Here is a 17,040-nt window from a genome sequence, read left to right on the forward strand (position 1 = left end):
GCTAGGCAGTAAGTGAGAGAAAATATTCTCAGCAAGAGGAGGAGAAATTGTTTAGCATAGTATGAGATATATAATTAAAGTGAAGTGAAATTAAGAAAGTGCATTCAGGTCAACCATTAGAATAGGAAAAAGAGAAAGGATAATACATAGCTTTGAAATATGTCACATAAATCAAAAACTAATGACAGTTGTATTAGCAAGAATATTTTAAGACTGTCCTTAAAAATAAAATTTTTTAGACAAGGAAATGGATGGAAGGAAAAGAGTCATAGTCTACTAATAATGTTTTTCCCTACTTAAAATCAAAATAAGTTCTGGGTTAAAATTAGTAGTTTTGTTATCTCTAGTTCATTGTTCAGTAATTTATTTGTATATTTTAATTTTCCTTGGACAGGATACTTGGAATTTTCTAGGTTCTTATTTCCTCATTCTTATAATCACTCAGGTTTCATTTTGCTTTAAAATTCTGATTTTTTGAGTAAATTTTGTTTTTTTTTCTAAGATTTATAATGAGAATCTTACTAGAGTATAAAACATCTAGATTTCAAACAAAACTTTATTGAGTTAATTCTATCATTTATATAATTTTAGGGATATATTTATATATGGGCATACACAGTGGGTTCCTGAAGAGAAAAAGTGATTATATACAAATAATGCTCTCCCATCTTAATAGCACTCTTCTTATCTAAATATTTAGTAATTATAGTAAAATTAACCTTTTAAACAGAAGAATCATGTGATTCAGACAGACATTTAATAAGCACAAATGGATGGACTTTATTTAAATCAAAATGTTGACAAGCAATTTGTGTGAAAAAAAATTGCTAGAATGAAATAGAAAATTTTATCAAAATACACCTTTTCTACCACCTTAAAATGAGAATGAGGGAGATGAGAGGTCATGTTCTATTGGTCATTGTGAACTTATTTATAGACAAGATTGAAGAAGTTTGATTTGCCTGTCCTTTTCTAAATTTACTTTGTTAATTATAGTTGAAAAATATTTATTAGTTATATATCTCATGTAACATACTATTCGTTTTTAAGCTATGAGGGGTACAGATAAAACTATACCTTTTAGATTCTAATATTTTTTTGAAGATTCACATCAAGGTTGTCTTCTTTTATGTTTTATATTCAACATAGAGAGTAACAGAGGTCCTCACCAGAGCAATTAGGCCAAAAAAGAAAGCAAGCAAGCAAGAAAGAAAATGCATTCAATTTGAAAAGGAAGAAGTAAAGTTATCTCTGTTAAGGGTAATATTAACTTGTACATAGAAAACTTTAATGATTCCATACGCACATGTTTGCACATACATACACAAATGTTGGAACTAAGAAATTTTGCAAAGCATCAGAATATAAAATCAGCAAAAATAATCATTGGAGTTTTCATACACTGAAAATGAATTAGTTAAAAATTCAGAAAACAGTTCAATTTACAATAGCATCAAAAATAGTAAAATACTCTGGAATTACCTTAACCAAAATAAGAAACTTGTTTAATGAAAACTATCAAACATTTAGGAAGAAATTTTAAAAAAGAAAGTGACTAAATTGATAGATATCCCATGTTCATGGATGAGAACACTTAATACTGTTAAAATGTCAATACTCTCCCAAGCAATCTACCAATTTACTGAAATTTCTATTAAAATCCCATTGATGTTATCTACAGAAATAATTTTTAAAAGACCAAACTTATTCTAAAACTTATTTTTAAAATTTTAAGGGACCCCAGATAGCCAAAAAGAAAAATAAATAACAAAGATGGAGAACTATACTTCTGATTTCAAACTTACTACTAAGCTACAGCACTCAAAACAGAGTAGTACTGGCATAAAACCAGAAATACAGACCACTGTAATGTAATAGAGAATTCAAAAATAAACGTTCACTTATTTGGTCAAATAATTTTTAAGTTGGGTGTCATCCTTATACAAAAAAGTGAAGCTTGAGTCTTACCTAACATCGTATGCAAAAACAAACTAAAAAGTGATTCATGACCTAAATTGAAAACTGAGACTATAAAACTCTTAGAAGAAAGCACAGGACAAAAGCTTCATTGCATTGGATTTGGCAGTGATTTATTGGCTATGACCCCAAAGACACAGACAACAAAGAAAAAAAAATAGACCAATTGGAACTTGTGATTTTGTAATGGAGTATCAAAGACATAGAATGAAAAAGCAACATAAAAATGGGAGAAAATACTTGCAAATCATATATATGATAAGTCATTAGTATACAATATATGTAGTGAATTTTTAAAACACAACAAGAATAACCTGATTTGAAATTGGCAAAGGACTTGAATAGATATTTTTCCAAAGGAGATATATAAATGGCCAGCAAACGTATCAAAAAATACTTAGCATTAGTAAATATTATGGAAATGCAAATCAAGGTCACAATGAGGCACCACCTCACATCCTGTAGAGATGCTATTATAAAAAACAGACAGAAAAGAAAACAAAACAACAAAATAACATGTTGGTGGGTATGTGGAAAAATTAGAACCTTTGTGCACTAGTGGTAGGAATGTAAAATGGTACAACCACTGTGGAAAACAGTGGCAGTTTCTCAAAAACTTAAAACTAGAATTACCATATGAGCCACCAATCACACTTTCAGTTATATATTCAAAAGAATTGAAAGCAGAGGCTCAGAGATATTTGTGCTCCCATGATCATAGCTGTATTGTTCACATTAGCTAAGATATGAAAGCAGCACAGTTTTCCTTGTTATGTAGAGTACAGATCACAAAGACTCAAAGTACAATGATGGTTGCCAGAAGATAAAGAAGGGAGAATTGGGGAGTTATTGTTTAATGGTATAAAACTTCTGTTTTACTAGATTAAAAGAGTTTTAGAGATGGATAGTGACGATGGTTGCACAAGAATATGAATATACCTAATATCACAAAATTTTACATATAAAAATTAAGATAGTACAAACAGTGCAAAAAATCTACAGGTGGACAGTGAAGGGACGATGCAATGCCATTGAGGATAGCTGCTGGCTATTTTCTGCTTTGTCATTTTTATTGTTTACTTTCATTCCCATCTTCTGTAACTCCAGATGTCAACTCTGCATTCCAGATGAGCAAAGTATAAAGATGAATGCCAGAAGAATCTGCCACCCCTGTTACATTTTAACACAAAACCAATGTTTTTTTTCAAAAACCCCACCTAGCATATTTCCTGTTAGATATTCTTATCTGTAAGTAGCAACACTGGGTTGAAAAAGCCAGGAAGTAGGGCTTGTGGATTGGACTGTGTTAATCAATAACACAGTTAGAGATATAAATATGCAAACAGTGATCAGGATCTTTTTCATCTAAAATGTGAAGCTATTCTGTAGCCTAGATATTTGTGACCAGATTTCATGTGCTCAGCAATATTATTTTTCTTATTAATTGATACAATAGATAACATGATTCCATCATGCTTTAATTTCTGTAAAATGCTCTTAAATTACACATGTGTAATAGATTACACATTACACTCAGATGTGCACAGAGGAAAAAGCTTCTTTATTTTTTATACCTGATGTAATCTTCTTACTTAGACAATAACATATATGTAAGTAAGAAGATTACATCACATATAAAAAAATGTTTGGACAGGTGTGGAGTAGGTATAATATGGGTCACATTTAAGTTGCTTAGAATAGTATTTCAGCATTATCTGTTTGAGACAATGTAAATACTCACTAGTTAAGCTGCCAACCAAACAGTGCTATTCATCTCTTCCCTGACTTCATTCTAAAATTGTGGTCTAGATGTAGTATGTATTTACCAGTCCTTTATGCTGGCTTCTCTCTCTGGACACCTCTCTCTGCCATTGCAGTATATTCTGCCATAACCTATCAGATGGGTCCTCCCATGGAACCTGTGGAAATTCTCTGGAGGCTTATTTACTCCTGAAAACTAGTGTGACGATTTCATCCAGATTTCTCTTATTTTCCCAGTCATCATTTCCCCTTCCTCTAAAATGTTTCTGCAGTACATTTTCATTTAAAGAGTGTTCCAAAGTGGCACTGGGAGATAAGTGCGGGGGGGGACCTCCGCCTCCTGCCTTAATGTCTCCCCTGTGTCTCCCTTTCTCCTACCCATGATTCCTAATAGAAGGAACTCCCTTTTCTGTTTCTCAAAGAAACTCTAGATTTTACATTCTTTGTTTTTCCTTCAGAGGGAGAGAATGCCTCTTGGCTAATTTTTAGTGGTAGGAAGGATATCCTCTTACATGATGAATGAAACTCTATGATCTGAATGAAGTTGGCTTTGTTCTTACTGTTGTAGCAACAAGATGACATACACTTAAGGATGAAAATGTTTTAAGTTAATATTCTCTAAATACTATACCCATTGAATATATGTAATTTTCTTGTTTTATTGGCCTAAACAAAAAAATTATCAAATTATAAACTATAAATCCTCATTATCCCATTGTTATTGAAAGGAATTTTAGATATACTAGTGAAGATTCTCATTCAGATAGGAAAACTTTGTGTTCTCTAAATAGCATTTCTTTTACTTTCTTACAGATGGAAATTTTCAGTATTCTTCCTAGTTTTTCTTTTGTCAGACATTTAAATAAAATTAGTTATAAGATAACTTATTTCAGCATGTAATAAAAAAATTGTCTTATAATAAAAGTAGATATTTAAAGCATCTATCAATATTCATTGAACTGCCATTGACTGTGTGTTCCATGAGTAAACATGATAGACATATTTCTTAATAAATAATAAGGGTATTATTTCTGAGGATGTATAGTGGGTCCTGTTGACGATAAAAAAGAAATTGCACCTTTGGAGTTAAACAGTCATGTTTTTTATTTAAGAAATAGATAAATGATAAGTTCTCCATGAGTATAGTATTGCCTTATCACTGTTTTCTACTTTCTTAATAAACAGACTGAAATATTCCTGAATGATTCCTATACAGACCATGAGTCTCTGCTGAGATAAATTCTAAGCATACATGTGTCTTAAACTATGTATTAAATGTTATTGAATTTCAGTCATCTAATATAAACATAACAGCACAAAAGAAATGGCTATGCTATGAGATGCTCACAAAATATAAGAAATTGTCTTCTAATCATGAAATGTTTAACACATTTTGAGTCAAAAGATGTAAAAATTAAATGATCAAAAAAGAAATGCATGTTTGTGATTAAATAAAAAAGGAGCATCCCTTCTCTTATCCTCTCTAGCACTAAAGCCAAAATTGCTTATTAAATTTGTAATATTACACACTGTCCTTAAAAGTGTTCATTAAGTTGACTAACAAGAAAATGTATTAAAAATTAGTCATTAAATTGTTGAGCAAAACACATTTCTGGTTTTCTTACATAGCTAAACATATGCTAATCAGAAAACCCATTTATCTGACTTCCAGCTATTTACTCAGGAAATGAAAATTGTATTATTTATCTATTGCTGCAAAACTGCATAATACAAGGCCCATTTACAAGGTCAAATTAACTGGACTTGTTGACTAATCAGCTGCATGGATGAGATAAAATAACTTAGAAAATTAAGTTGATTATTTTGCCATGTCATTTCCTGAGATAGAAAATACTAGAAGAGAATAAATAAGATACCTTTAATGTATGTTCTCATGAATGTGAAACAATGCATTGTGTATTAATAGATAGATTTACATGACTTTCTTTGACTCTGGCTTTATAACTCACTTTTTTATACTATATATAAAAAAAGATGAGCTGGACATGGTGGTTTAGGCCTATAATCCCAATACTTTGAGAGGCCAAGGTGGGAGATCCACTTGAGATGAGGAGTTTGAAACCACCTAGGCAACATACTGAGACCATGTCTCTACAAAAATAAAATAAATAAAAATTAGCTGGGCATAGTGGCATATACCTGTAGTCCCACCTACTTAGGAGACTGAGGTGGGAGAATCAATTGAGCCTAAGAGTTCAAAGCTGCAGTGAGCTGTTTGCACACTGCACTCCAGCCTGGGTCACGGAATGAGACATATCTCAAAAAAACATAAGCACAACAACAAAATTAAAAGCAAAGATGCTATATTAGTATCCTTTCAGAGCCATACTAGTTTATCAAAATAAATGCGTATTCAAATTACAACAGTGGGCTGGATGCCATGACTCACGCCTGTATTCCCAATACTTTGGGCGGCTGAGGTGGACAGATTATTTGAGGTCAGGAGTTTCCGAATCAGCCTGGCCACCATAGTGAAACACTGTCTCTATTAAAAATTAAAAAAATTCGCCAGCGTGGTGGCACATGTGTGTAATCCCAGCTACTTGGGAGGCTGAGGCAGGAGAATTGCTTAAACCTGGGAGTCAGAGGTTTCAGTGAGCTGAGATCATGCCACTGCACTCCAGCCTGCATGACAGAGTGAGACCTGCTCTCCAAAAATAATAATACAACACACCTATCTACTTGCATTGTTGAGAATGAACCATATATTTTGAAAATTATTCTATTCTTTCAGACAAAATGAAATATAAGACACATTTAAGTTAAATAATGTGATCAATTATAATATTTAGTACTAAATACTAATTGATCACATGAAAGTGATCAATTATAGTATTTAGTACTAAAAAGCAAGTATCTCAAGCTAGTGGAATTATAAGTTGATACAACCTTTGAATAATCAGTGAGCAAACTCCTTTGATAGAAAATAGATAACTTTTGCCAGGCGCGGTGGCTCCTGCCTGTAATCCCAGTACTTTGGGAGGCCTAGGCAGGCGGATCACCTGAGATCTGGAGTTCAAGACCAGACTGACCAACATGGAGAAACCCTGTCTCTACTAAAAATACAAAAATTAGCCAGACATTGTGGCACATGCCTGTAATCCCAGCTACTTAGGAGGCTGAGGCAGAGGTTGTGGTGAGTCAAGAATGCACCATTACACTGCAGCCTGGGAAACAGGAGTGAAACTCTGTCTCAAAAAAAAAAAAAAAAAGTAACTTTTTGTTTATTTGGTTTATTAGCTTGAGATCTTTGAAATTTAATTGGCATTATATTTATATTTAAAATTAATTGTTGTGAACATGTATTACCTAACATATTGTCCTAACAATTAATTAAAGTGATCTGTGTTCATTTGCTAGTTTTTAAACTTGAGCAATGGAAAAAAGTCTTTCCTTAATAAGACGTAAACATTCTCTATGGCACATATCCATATTGAAGCATATTGTTGTCATCCTTCTGAACCAATACAGAAAAAATATTATGTTTTACAAGCTAACTAATTTATAAATATTTCCCTTGGTTCAGAACAATAGTCAATAGACCTAATGTATAGTCCTGAAATCCTTATTTTTACTTATTTCCGAAGCAAGAAGTATTTTGAAAACTTCAAGAAATATATAAACTGGAAATTATATAGAGTTCTGACTGTACATTTCTGTGAGACATGAAGTGTTTTTTCATTTCATATAAAATTCATTTAAAAATGAAGAAAATGCCTGAATGGTCCATAAGTATCATCCCCTATTAGCACAAAACTATAGAATTGTTATTCAACTTTTTAGTTTCCTTAGCAATTCAGTTGTGTTCTACATTATGTGGTTGAGTCACAGTGTTGGCCGAGTGTGGTGGCTCACGCTTGTAATACCAGCACTTTGAGAGGCAGAAGTAGGCAGATCACAAGGTCAGGAGGTAAAGACCATCCTAGCCAACATGGTGAAACATGTCTCTACTGAAAATATGAAAATTAGCTGGGTGTGACAGTGCATGCCTGTAATCCCAGTTACTTGGGAGGCTGAAGCAGGAGAATCGCTTAAACCTGGGAGGCAGAGGTTGCAGTGAGCCAAGATCACGCCACTGCATTCCAGCCTGGATGACAGAGCAAGATCCCATCTCCATAAAAAAAAAAAAAAAAAAAAAAGAGTTACAGTCTGAAACTAAGGTTACAAAATAGTCTGAAAACATGAATAGGAGTTTTAAAGAGCAGGATGTGAAAAACAGTAGATTGATAGGTAAAGACAGATATGCAAGTATAAATGGAGGTCTGAAAATTTGAAGAAAAGCCAGGAAACTCCAGGGTCATTATTCTTAGATTTTGGCTCCAGGCTGTGAATTTTGATATCTTGTTAACCCTCAGGCAAATTGGGAAATATTGTAGGAAGCATCTTTTTACTGGTTTCAATTCTAAGGCAAATTTTAAAGAAATAACATTTGTTAAAATACTTTTTTTTTTTTTTTTTGTCATAAAAGCACAGTGGCCTTTTGGGGAAGCATTTGGAAAATACATAAAAGTAACAAGGGGAAAATCAAATGATCTGGATTCCAACTAGTCAAGTAACACTTGAATTTCTTTAAACATGCTTATATATATCAACACATATGTGTATGTTTTTGTGTATGCATCTTTGAAATTAAAATAATTTTAAGAAAATAATGCACAAACTATAATTCTACAGCTTAATTTTTACATCGTGTACACACCTATATAACCACTACTCATAACAGAAGCCAGAAATTAATCAGCACTTCAGTAGCTCGGTTTTGTGATTATTTCTGTTGCTGTTCTGTCCTCTTCTTCAAAGTGACCTGTATTCTAATTTATCCCATGTAGGGATTATGCTTGTTTTTGAAGTTTATATAAATTGAATCATATAGTATGTGTTATTTTATGTCCCAGAAACTTAGGTTCATGAAATTAATCCATGTGATTACTTATAGCAGTAGTTTGTACATTCTCAATAGTCTGTATGATTCCATTACATACATAAAACACAATCTGTGTAACTATCTACCATCCGTGGACATTTGGTTGTTTGCAGATTTTTACTGTCTAATGCTGTTCTGACCATCTTTGTACATGTCTTTATCTATTTATTTTTTGAGACGGAATTATACTCTTGTTGCACAGGATGGAGTGCAGTGGTGGAATCTCAGCTCACCACAACCTCCACCTCCTGAGTTCAAGCGACTCTCCTGCCTCAGCCTCCAGAGAAGCTGGACTATAGGTGCCCACCACCACTCCAGGCTAATTTTTTTTATTTTTAGTAGAGACCAGTTTTCACTATGTTGGCCAGGCTTGTCTCAAACTCTTGACCTTGTGATCCATCCACCTCTGCCTTCCAAAGTGCTGGGATTACAGGGGTGAGCCACCACACACAGCTGTATATATCTTTAAATAAAATTTTTATTTAACTTTAAATACAAAATATATATAAATCACATATGAATAGCAAGATGAATTTCAAAGGGTAAGGCAATACACAGACAAAGAAATAAGCCTGCCGGGCATGTGGTGGCTCGTGCCTGTAATCCCAGCACTTTGGGAGGCCCAAGCAGGTGAATCAGTTGAAGTTAAGGGGTTCAGGATCAGCCTGGTCAATGTGGTGAAACCCCATCTCTACTAAAAAGACAAAAATTAGCCAAGTGTGGTGGCACACGCCTGTAATCCCAGCTACTCAGGAGGCTGAGGTAGGAGAATTGTTTGATCCTAGGAGGCAGTGGAGGTTGCGGTGGGTGGAGATCATGCCACTGCACTCCAGCCTAAGACTCCATCACAAAAAAAAAAAAAAGAAAGAAAAGAAAAGAAACAAGAAAGAACTAAGCCGTTACTAAAATCCAACAATTCCCCGCTATGCATGGTAATTTTTTAATGAATACTGAACATTGGGCATGAAAAAATTATAGAGACTTGGGATAAAGTTATGTTAATGAAAAGAGTATTTGCTTTTGCTTCTGTTAAAACAGAGGCAGATCACCTTAATCCAGTCAGAGTTTCAATATTAGCTTTACTTTTGACTGAGGTCCGGTCTTTTTCCCATGCACCATGACTCACATGGTATAGAACTTCAGTGACTCCAACAGAAAGCTTGTGATGTTTATCAACACCTGTCTCTTTGGTAGCTAAAAAATTACTTTATTACTTGAACCTTCAGCCCCATGACTGCTGCAAAACATCTTGAGCTTCACTCACACTTAGTTACTTCTTAATGCTCAGCTTTGCAGCCTCTCGCTACACATCACTTACCAATTAATAGAGATTGCTTTTTTTTTTTTTAACAAGAGATGGATAATTGTCTCATGACAGTATCACCTTGCCTTTTCCTCCTTTTTATGTACAGTTACTAAATATTTAATACCATAGCATACCAGGTTTCTTACTTTCCAGGTTAATGTTCCTTCTCTTTGTACCTTTGCTCTAAGCCTTCTGTGATCAGCCCCACACTGTGACAGAGCCAGGTAAAGGTTCTGTGCTGTACTCATGCTTTGATTAGAGAAAGGTTTCCAGCTTGAGTCACGCGTAAAGACAGTCATTGATTGTGCAGAAGTCATTGACCCACATAATATTGTCTGCAACAGGCCAGGGATTTACTTTTTAACTAGGTAGTACACACTACTGGTAGGTTTACCTGCATTCCATAGGCTATATGCTTATCATATAATCATCTCATGCCTACTATATGGTATTCAAAACTCTTGGTCAAAATATACACCTAGAAAATTACTAAGGTAGCATTTTCTGATAGCATGAGCTTTCCAGGAAATGCCCATTTGATGTACCATGCTATTCTACCATGTACTGCTTTTATTTTTAAACACACAAAAAAACCCACAAGCCTCAATAACTACAGAAATGGCACATTTCTGAGATAAAGCAGTGTATAGGTGTCTAAACAAAAGCTTGCTACCCATAAAATATGAACAAGATAAAGGTAAAGCCATTTTCTGAAAGTAAGCCTCCAGGAAATACTTGACATTTCCAAAAAGATATTTGCCCTTTCATATCATCATTTGCTTTTCCCATCTGTTTTCTAGGTGTTTGAAAGTTGCAAGCTTTTTCTTAATTTTTATTTATTTTTATTTTTTGGAAAGCCAAGGAATAGAAAGAAGAATCAGATGCTTTTCAGATAGACATATGCCAGGATGACTACTTAAATGAATTCTAAGTAAAAATAGCTCCTCTCACATTTACTGCTTGTTTTTTTCTTTAAGACCTCAACTGCCACAGTAAACGTGGTGGTGACGGATGTCAATGACAATGCTCCAGTGTTTGATCCTTATCTGCCGAGAAATTTATCTGTGGTGGAGGAAGAAGCCAATGCCTTTGTGGGTCAAGTTAAAGTAAGTGGAATATTTATATAGATCTTAATGTATTTTTTCAAAGCGTGTAATTTTCTTACATTTTAATTCTGAAAAGAGACTTAGCTAATGTAATCTGTTAAATGACTGTGCTGGATACTCTTCAAGACTTTTCAAAAAAAAATGAATCATATCTTATACATTTTAATTAACTTACAAAGATACAGATTTACATTTTATGATTATTTTATAATTTAAACATTGATTAATGTGATCGTTTGCTAATTTAATATATAGTATCTATAATTAAAACTTTTTACAGAAACATGTAATTAGGTGTATTACTTGGTATGGATGTGGACATTTAGACCTCTAAATACCTATATTTAGATTTTTTTTTTTTTTTTTTGAGACAGAGTCTTGCTCTGTCACCAGGTGCCAGGCTGTAGTGCAGTACAGTGGCATAATCTTGGCTCACTTCAACCTCCACCTCCCAGCTTCAAACAATTTTCCTGCCTCAGCCTCCCAAGTAGCTGGGACTACAGGTGCACGCCACCATGCCCAGCTAATTTTCGTATTTCTAGTAGAGACGGAGTTTCACCGTGTTGGCAAGGATGATCGTGATCTCTTGACCTTGTGATCCACCCGCCTCGGCCTCCCAAAGTGCTGGGATTACAGGCGTGAGCCACCGTACCCGGCCCTATATTTAGATTTGAACTGATTTCATTATGTAAATATTATCTTTAGAATCTACCGTGTGTGTCCAATGTTTTGCACATACCCCTTTTCCAGCACTCAGAAGATTTATTCTTCTGAGTGTTCTTCTAAGTTCCTCTGGGATCTACCTGAATGTAAGCTAGTTTCTGTGGTTCATTTGATGAATAATTCCTTTATTGTTAAAGCAGAGACAGTACTTCCTGATTTGGGCCATTCTTGGGGTCTTGAACATAGTCATTGGTCTAAAAGTCACAGAGAAGAAAAAATTTTGAGGAAGATGTGTGTAATTTGAAGCATCAACCTCAGATGAGGTGTTTATGTGGTCTCCAGGTGAGGAAAGAATCTTGGTCTAGTAAGGAGGTATGAGCCACCCAGATGCTGCAAACCCAGAGTTCAGGGTCCTAATCCTTCCCTGCTAAGGTTCTGGCTTTTCCATAGAAGGCTTGCTGCTGCTTTGAAGTTAGCCTTCTCTACTGTTCTGCTACTCTTGTAACCAGGCACAAAGTCTGGTTTTTAATTCAACCTCCTTTAAACTGCAATAGGAGAGGGTTTCTTTAAATGCTGTTACAGAGAACTTGTGACTTTCACATAACATCCTGAGATTTTGATTGACCAGCGTAAGCTTTTTTTAAAAGTCATTTCTTTTCCTTCAGATAACTAACAATACTTAACAACTACCAACTGCACAGTCATTATCATTATCACTGTAATCATATCACTCAAATCCTGGAAATACTGCAGAAGGCATACATAGTGTTACATGTTTAAGCCATCTCAATTCACATACGGGAGAATCTTGGCATTATGATGTTATAAAATGCCAGCTGGTCTTGATGCCAACTGGCCAAGAAGCAATTCAACTCCAGCATCCCATCAAAAAGGTCTGCTCCCCACCCCATAGTACGTCTGGTGTCAAATATCTTACTGTGGATTCTCCAACAGAAAATCTGGATACAAAATATTCATGTGTAAGTATTTTTTTTTAGAAGTTCAGATAACAGTGATAAGGAAGTGAGAAAGTGAGGCAAAGAAGAGAAGGCAGCCAATAACAAGATTGCTATTAAACCAGCTATCGTAAGGAGAACTGAAACTTCACTCCAAAGACAAACTCTAGAAAAAGATGCAGACTCATGCATAGGAGTTATTTATTCTGTTCATTTTAATTGTCCAGTTCCTGAGATGTGATGGAACTTGAAAACATATACACTAAATCCTGAGAGGAATTATCTGCAATGTTGGACAATGGGGTGCCAAATATTTGGATTTTCTTGCCTCTAGCAGAAGCAAGTAGCCAAATTCCTTCTGCAAAATCTGAAAGAAGGACACTGAGTCATGCTGTAGATACTGATGGCAACAGTGGCCCCTCTGGAGCAGCCACTGCAAAAATAGCAGCTACAGCAGAGGAGGTGTGACCAGGGCTCCATGCTGCAGGGAACAGGTGAAAGCAAGGAATAGGCAGGAGCCTAAACCCCGTCCAAGTTGGCAGGGTGAGGGCCTACCATCCCAGGCGTAGCTGAAGCTGCCCAGCTGTGGCTGCAGACCTAGGCATTCCTGTGCTTTCAGGGGCCCAGGAAATTCCCCTGCCCCCACGGGCTCAGATTTGCCTGCACCTGCTGCCTGGCCTCTTCTAGCTCCTGGAACCCCCTCCAATTTTGGAGCAAAGTTGAGGCTGAACCCAGGTGCTATCACAACCAGACTGGGTGTGTGCATGCTCAGGATGGAGCTGATATACCAGCCTCCTGCCACCTTAGCCCCCTCTGGACTTTAGACACCAAGGAGCATGGGAAGGCCAAGAGGGGATAGAGGGCTGCTCACTGCGGGCCTGCAGGCACTCTTCCCCTGGGCACCATGAACAGCATGATTGATGGCAGCAGGAGACAGGTTCCTGGAAAGGGCTGGGTCCCTGGTGAAGCTCCACCTTCAAGCCAGGGATGACCTAAAGCCTAGGGGCCAGGCTGTCAGTTCTGACAGAGTCGATGGCCCAGAGTGAAAACTTATGGTGCTTTTTCCGGGCCTGCCCATGGCTACCCATGGACCAATCAGCACGTACTTCCTCCCTTCTGAGTGCATAAAAACGCTGGAGCCAGTCAGACTCATACAGACATTAAGACTACCAGCTGCAGGAAGGAGCTACCCACTTTGGGTTTCCTCACTCATCGGCACCACTTTCCTGCAGAAAGGGGCTACCCATTCCAGGTCTCCTCTCTGCTGAGAGCTGGACACTTATTGGGACAACCTGCCTGTGGATAGGAGCTGCACACCTTGGTCTCCCAAGAGCTGTTCTGTCGCTCAGTAAATCTCTCCACTTTAACTCTCCAGTCGTTTGTGTACCTCGTTCTTTTTGGATGTGGGCTAAAACTTGGGACCCACCGAATGGCAGGACTGAAAGAGCTGTAACACAAACAGGGCTAAAACACGCCTGCCACCCTACCCACCATATTGCAGGCAACAAAAAGGAGAGAAGAGTTGTGGCCCTTCAGGGAGCCCCTTATCCAAATGTGGATGCTCACAGCAGAAGCTGCTTGCCATGTATGTGATTCAGTCAGAGACTTGCACAGAGAGGACACCTGGAGCTAGCCGTCTGGCCACAGCAGCCAGCATGCCTGACTATCAGCAGTGGCAAGACCCCGCACTTGCTCACCCATGCACCCTGTGCTGCTCTGAGCCTGGCTTGCCCTGGGCAAGTGTGGGATTTGGGCCGATAGCATGAGCCAAACACAGGCTACCAGGTCGAGTGGGTAATACAGACACAGGTAGTCAGAGCAAAACTCAGGCAAAGGCACCACCAGCCACAGAGGCTTCTGGCTGGAAAAGCAACACCCTAAGGATCCCATGGCAGTAGCAGGAGATGGAAGTTGGCCAAAGCATACCAAATGCTCTGAGGGACATGCACAGGACACTGACAGTTGTTGCTACACCAAGAAAGCAAGGTAATAAAAGTCTCTATAATGGGGCATATGCAAAAAATATCAGCAAAGGAGAAACGTTGAAGTTGATTCATGAGGGAGAATACTGGTAAGAGGGAAGTTGAGAGGGGTTGAGATCTGTCTAGGGAAAGGTAGTTGTATAACTAAAGGCACATAGAAATGAGAGTATAATATAGCATAGTTACAATAAATAAGACAAACCATGTCATAAATATATGTCTATACCATGTTGTAAAAGGTGAATGGGTAACCACTAAAGAGTCTGAGGTGTGGCAACATCTGATTTGTGTTTTATGAAAATTACTCCATGGATGTTGTAATGAGAGATTCCAAATCCAGAACGCAGAACTAGGAAGCAATTGTAATAACCCAGGCATACGAGGCTAAAACTAATACAGTAGTGTAATCGTAATGAAAATTAACTTACATTACAGTTTCAGTCTAAAATACCCCATTGTTGAAAACTGAAAAACTTCATTTAGCCATATATGTATTAACTACTCAGTTAAAAACAAACAGGTATTGAAATTATTTACAAAATGATTTTTCCCATTGTTTTAATTTATTTAGCTTGGAGAGATAAAGCCCATATGGAATATATAGCTAAAAACGTGCAAGTAGACATCAACATGATGACTTGTTTTCATTTTTTTCCTTTTTTTTTTTCTTATATTTTTCCACTTTTCCTAGTGATTCTTTGTCCTTGAAGAAATTATTGTATTAACCTTTTTCTTGTCTCTTGGTTCTTAAATTTGATAAGCAATGGCCTCTATAATTTATTTCGGTTTTTAAAATTTGAATGTGGACCTTAGCACTCGTGATTTGATACAGTGTAATTGTCCTGGTCTTTAGGCAATAAGCTGTTTTCATCAAAACTAGAATGATGTTCAAAGTACAAAGAAAGAGGAAAACATCCAAGGCAGGCTGCATCCAACTGATTCTGCACAGTTTCATAGAAGTTGTAATATTTATAGGATGGAATTTTGATGCTCATTATGGTCCTCTTTTGCTGCTTAATGATAATTATATATTACTTCTACTAAATGACTCATGCTCTGCTTGTAAAATATCATTTTAATTGTTATCAAAAACTATTAAGACTCACTGAAAACCAGGATACCTATGGTTAATGACTATACTGAATTTGAGTTATCAATTTGTGTTTATATTCTAATGATATTTTAATATGAATAATCCAGTATTTGGATTCAAATGCTGAAGGGAATTTTTATTTAGTTTTTAAAGGTAGTGTTGTAGTAAGAAATGATAATAACTAAGGAATACTTTTGAAGAAAATTTAAGGATTACACATAGCAACAAGTTTTATCCAGCATATTAAAAAATAAACTACCAGTAAACAATTTTTAATGTAAATATTTCTATTCACAAAGTATAATATACTTTGTGCATTTAGAACTGTAAACTATAACAATATTCTCAAAGTACTTGCAGTAGCAGAATAATAGGAGAAAAAAATATGCTCAGAATAAAACCTAGTAAATGCAGTCAGTATATACTCTATGTCCAGTGTCAAATGGGTGATATAAATTTTTACCACAAAGAAAAAGAGACATTATAGTAGACTGAGGTGGCCAGGTCAGCGTTGATGAGAAAAGCAGATTATTCCTGGTACTTTTCAACATATTCGTGAAATCTTCATTGGAAAAAAAAAAAAAAAAAAGAAAGAAAAATACCAGCCAAAAAAAGGTAATACAAAATATAATCCAGCTGAAGAAGCAATTTGAGGACTCAAAGTCAATATTCTGACAATAATGGAAGAGCTGTTTAAAGTTCTGGAAAGTTTATTAAAAACCTGCTGAGTTTGGATGGGGCCTAATGAAATAGTGAATGATATGAAAACTTAGTATAATATTTGGTTTAGTATCCTTCAGAGTGTTTCACAGGAGATAGAATCTAGAGGATATGTATGCATACCTTGACTGTGGACCACAGGCATGTAAATAATTCATCTTTAGAATGGTCTCAGGTATGAGCAGCCTCTTACCAGAGGTTTCATACTATACTGCAGAGCTCTCAGATGATCCCAGGTCTTTGGGGGAGCAGATGCCAGTAGAAGCCCCAAAATGCAGTCGTACTTTGATCAAATCTGCAGGCCTGCTCTTGGACTCCTCAAGTCTCAAAGGAAAGGCATTTGTCACTGGAAATATACAACGACAGAGCATGATACAACTTCTGTGAAGGTCCATTCAGCCTTTAGATAGGCTGACTCTAAGCCAATCTCCTAAATCTGTGTTTGGCTTTCCAGCCAATTCCCTTTAGCCTGTTTGATACTAGACCATGACTTCTAGACTCACCACACAGGGAACCCAGACTGCTCATTTT

At 36.2% G+C, this 17,040-nt stretch overlaps 1 protein-coding gene across 1 annotated transcript in view; it reads left to right on the forward strand.

Annotated features, from left to right (window-relative positions):
• PCDH15 (protocadherin related 15) overlaps positions 1 to 17,040 on the forward strand; it is a 1,717,060-nt gene that overhangs the window by 1,481,581 nt on the left and 218,439 nt on the right. Inside the window, exon 26 of the mRNA XM_074382505.1 lies at positions 10,967 to 11,095. Coding sequence (XP_074238606.1) covers positions 10,967 to 11,095 — 129 coding nt within the window. The remainder of the gene's footprint in view (positions 1 to 10,966; positions 11,096 to 17,040) is intronic.

Source organism: Saimiri boliviensis, chromosome 12 (assembly GCF_048565385.1).
Source record: "Saimiri boliviensis isolate mSaiBol1 chromosome 12, mSaiBol1.pri, whole genome shotgun sequence".
In the NCBI taxonomy this organism is placed as follows: Eukaryota; Metazoa; Chordata; class Mammalia; order Primates; family Cebidae; genus Saimiri; species Saimiri boliviensis.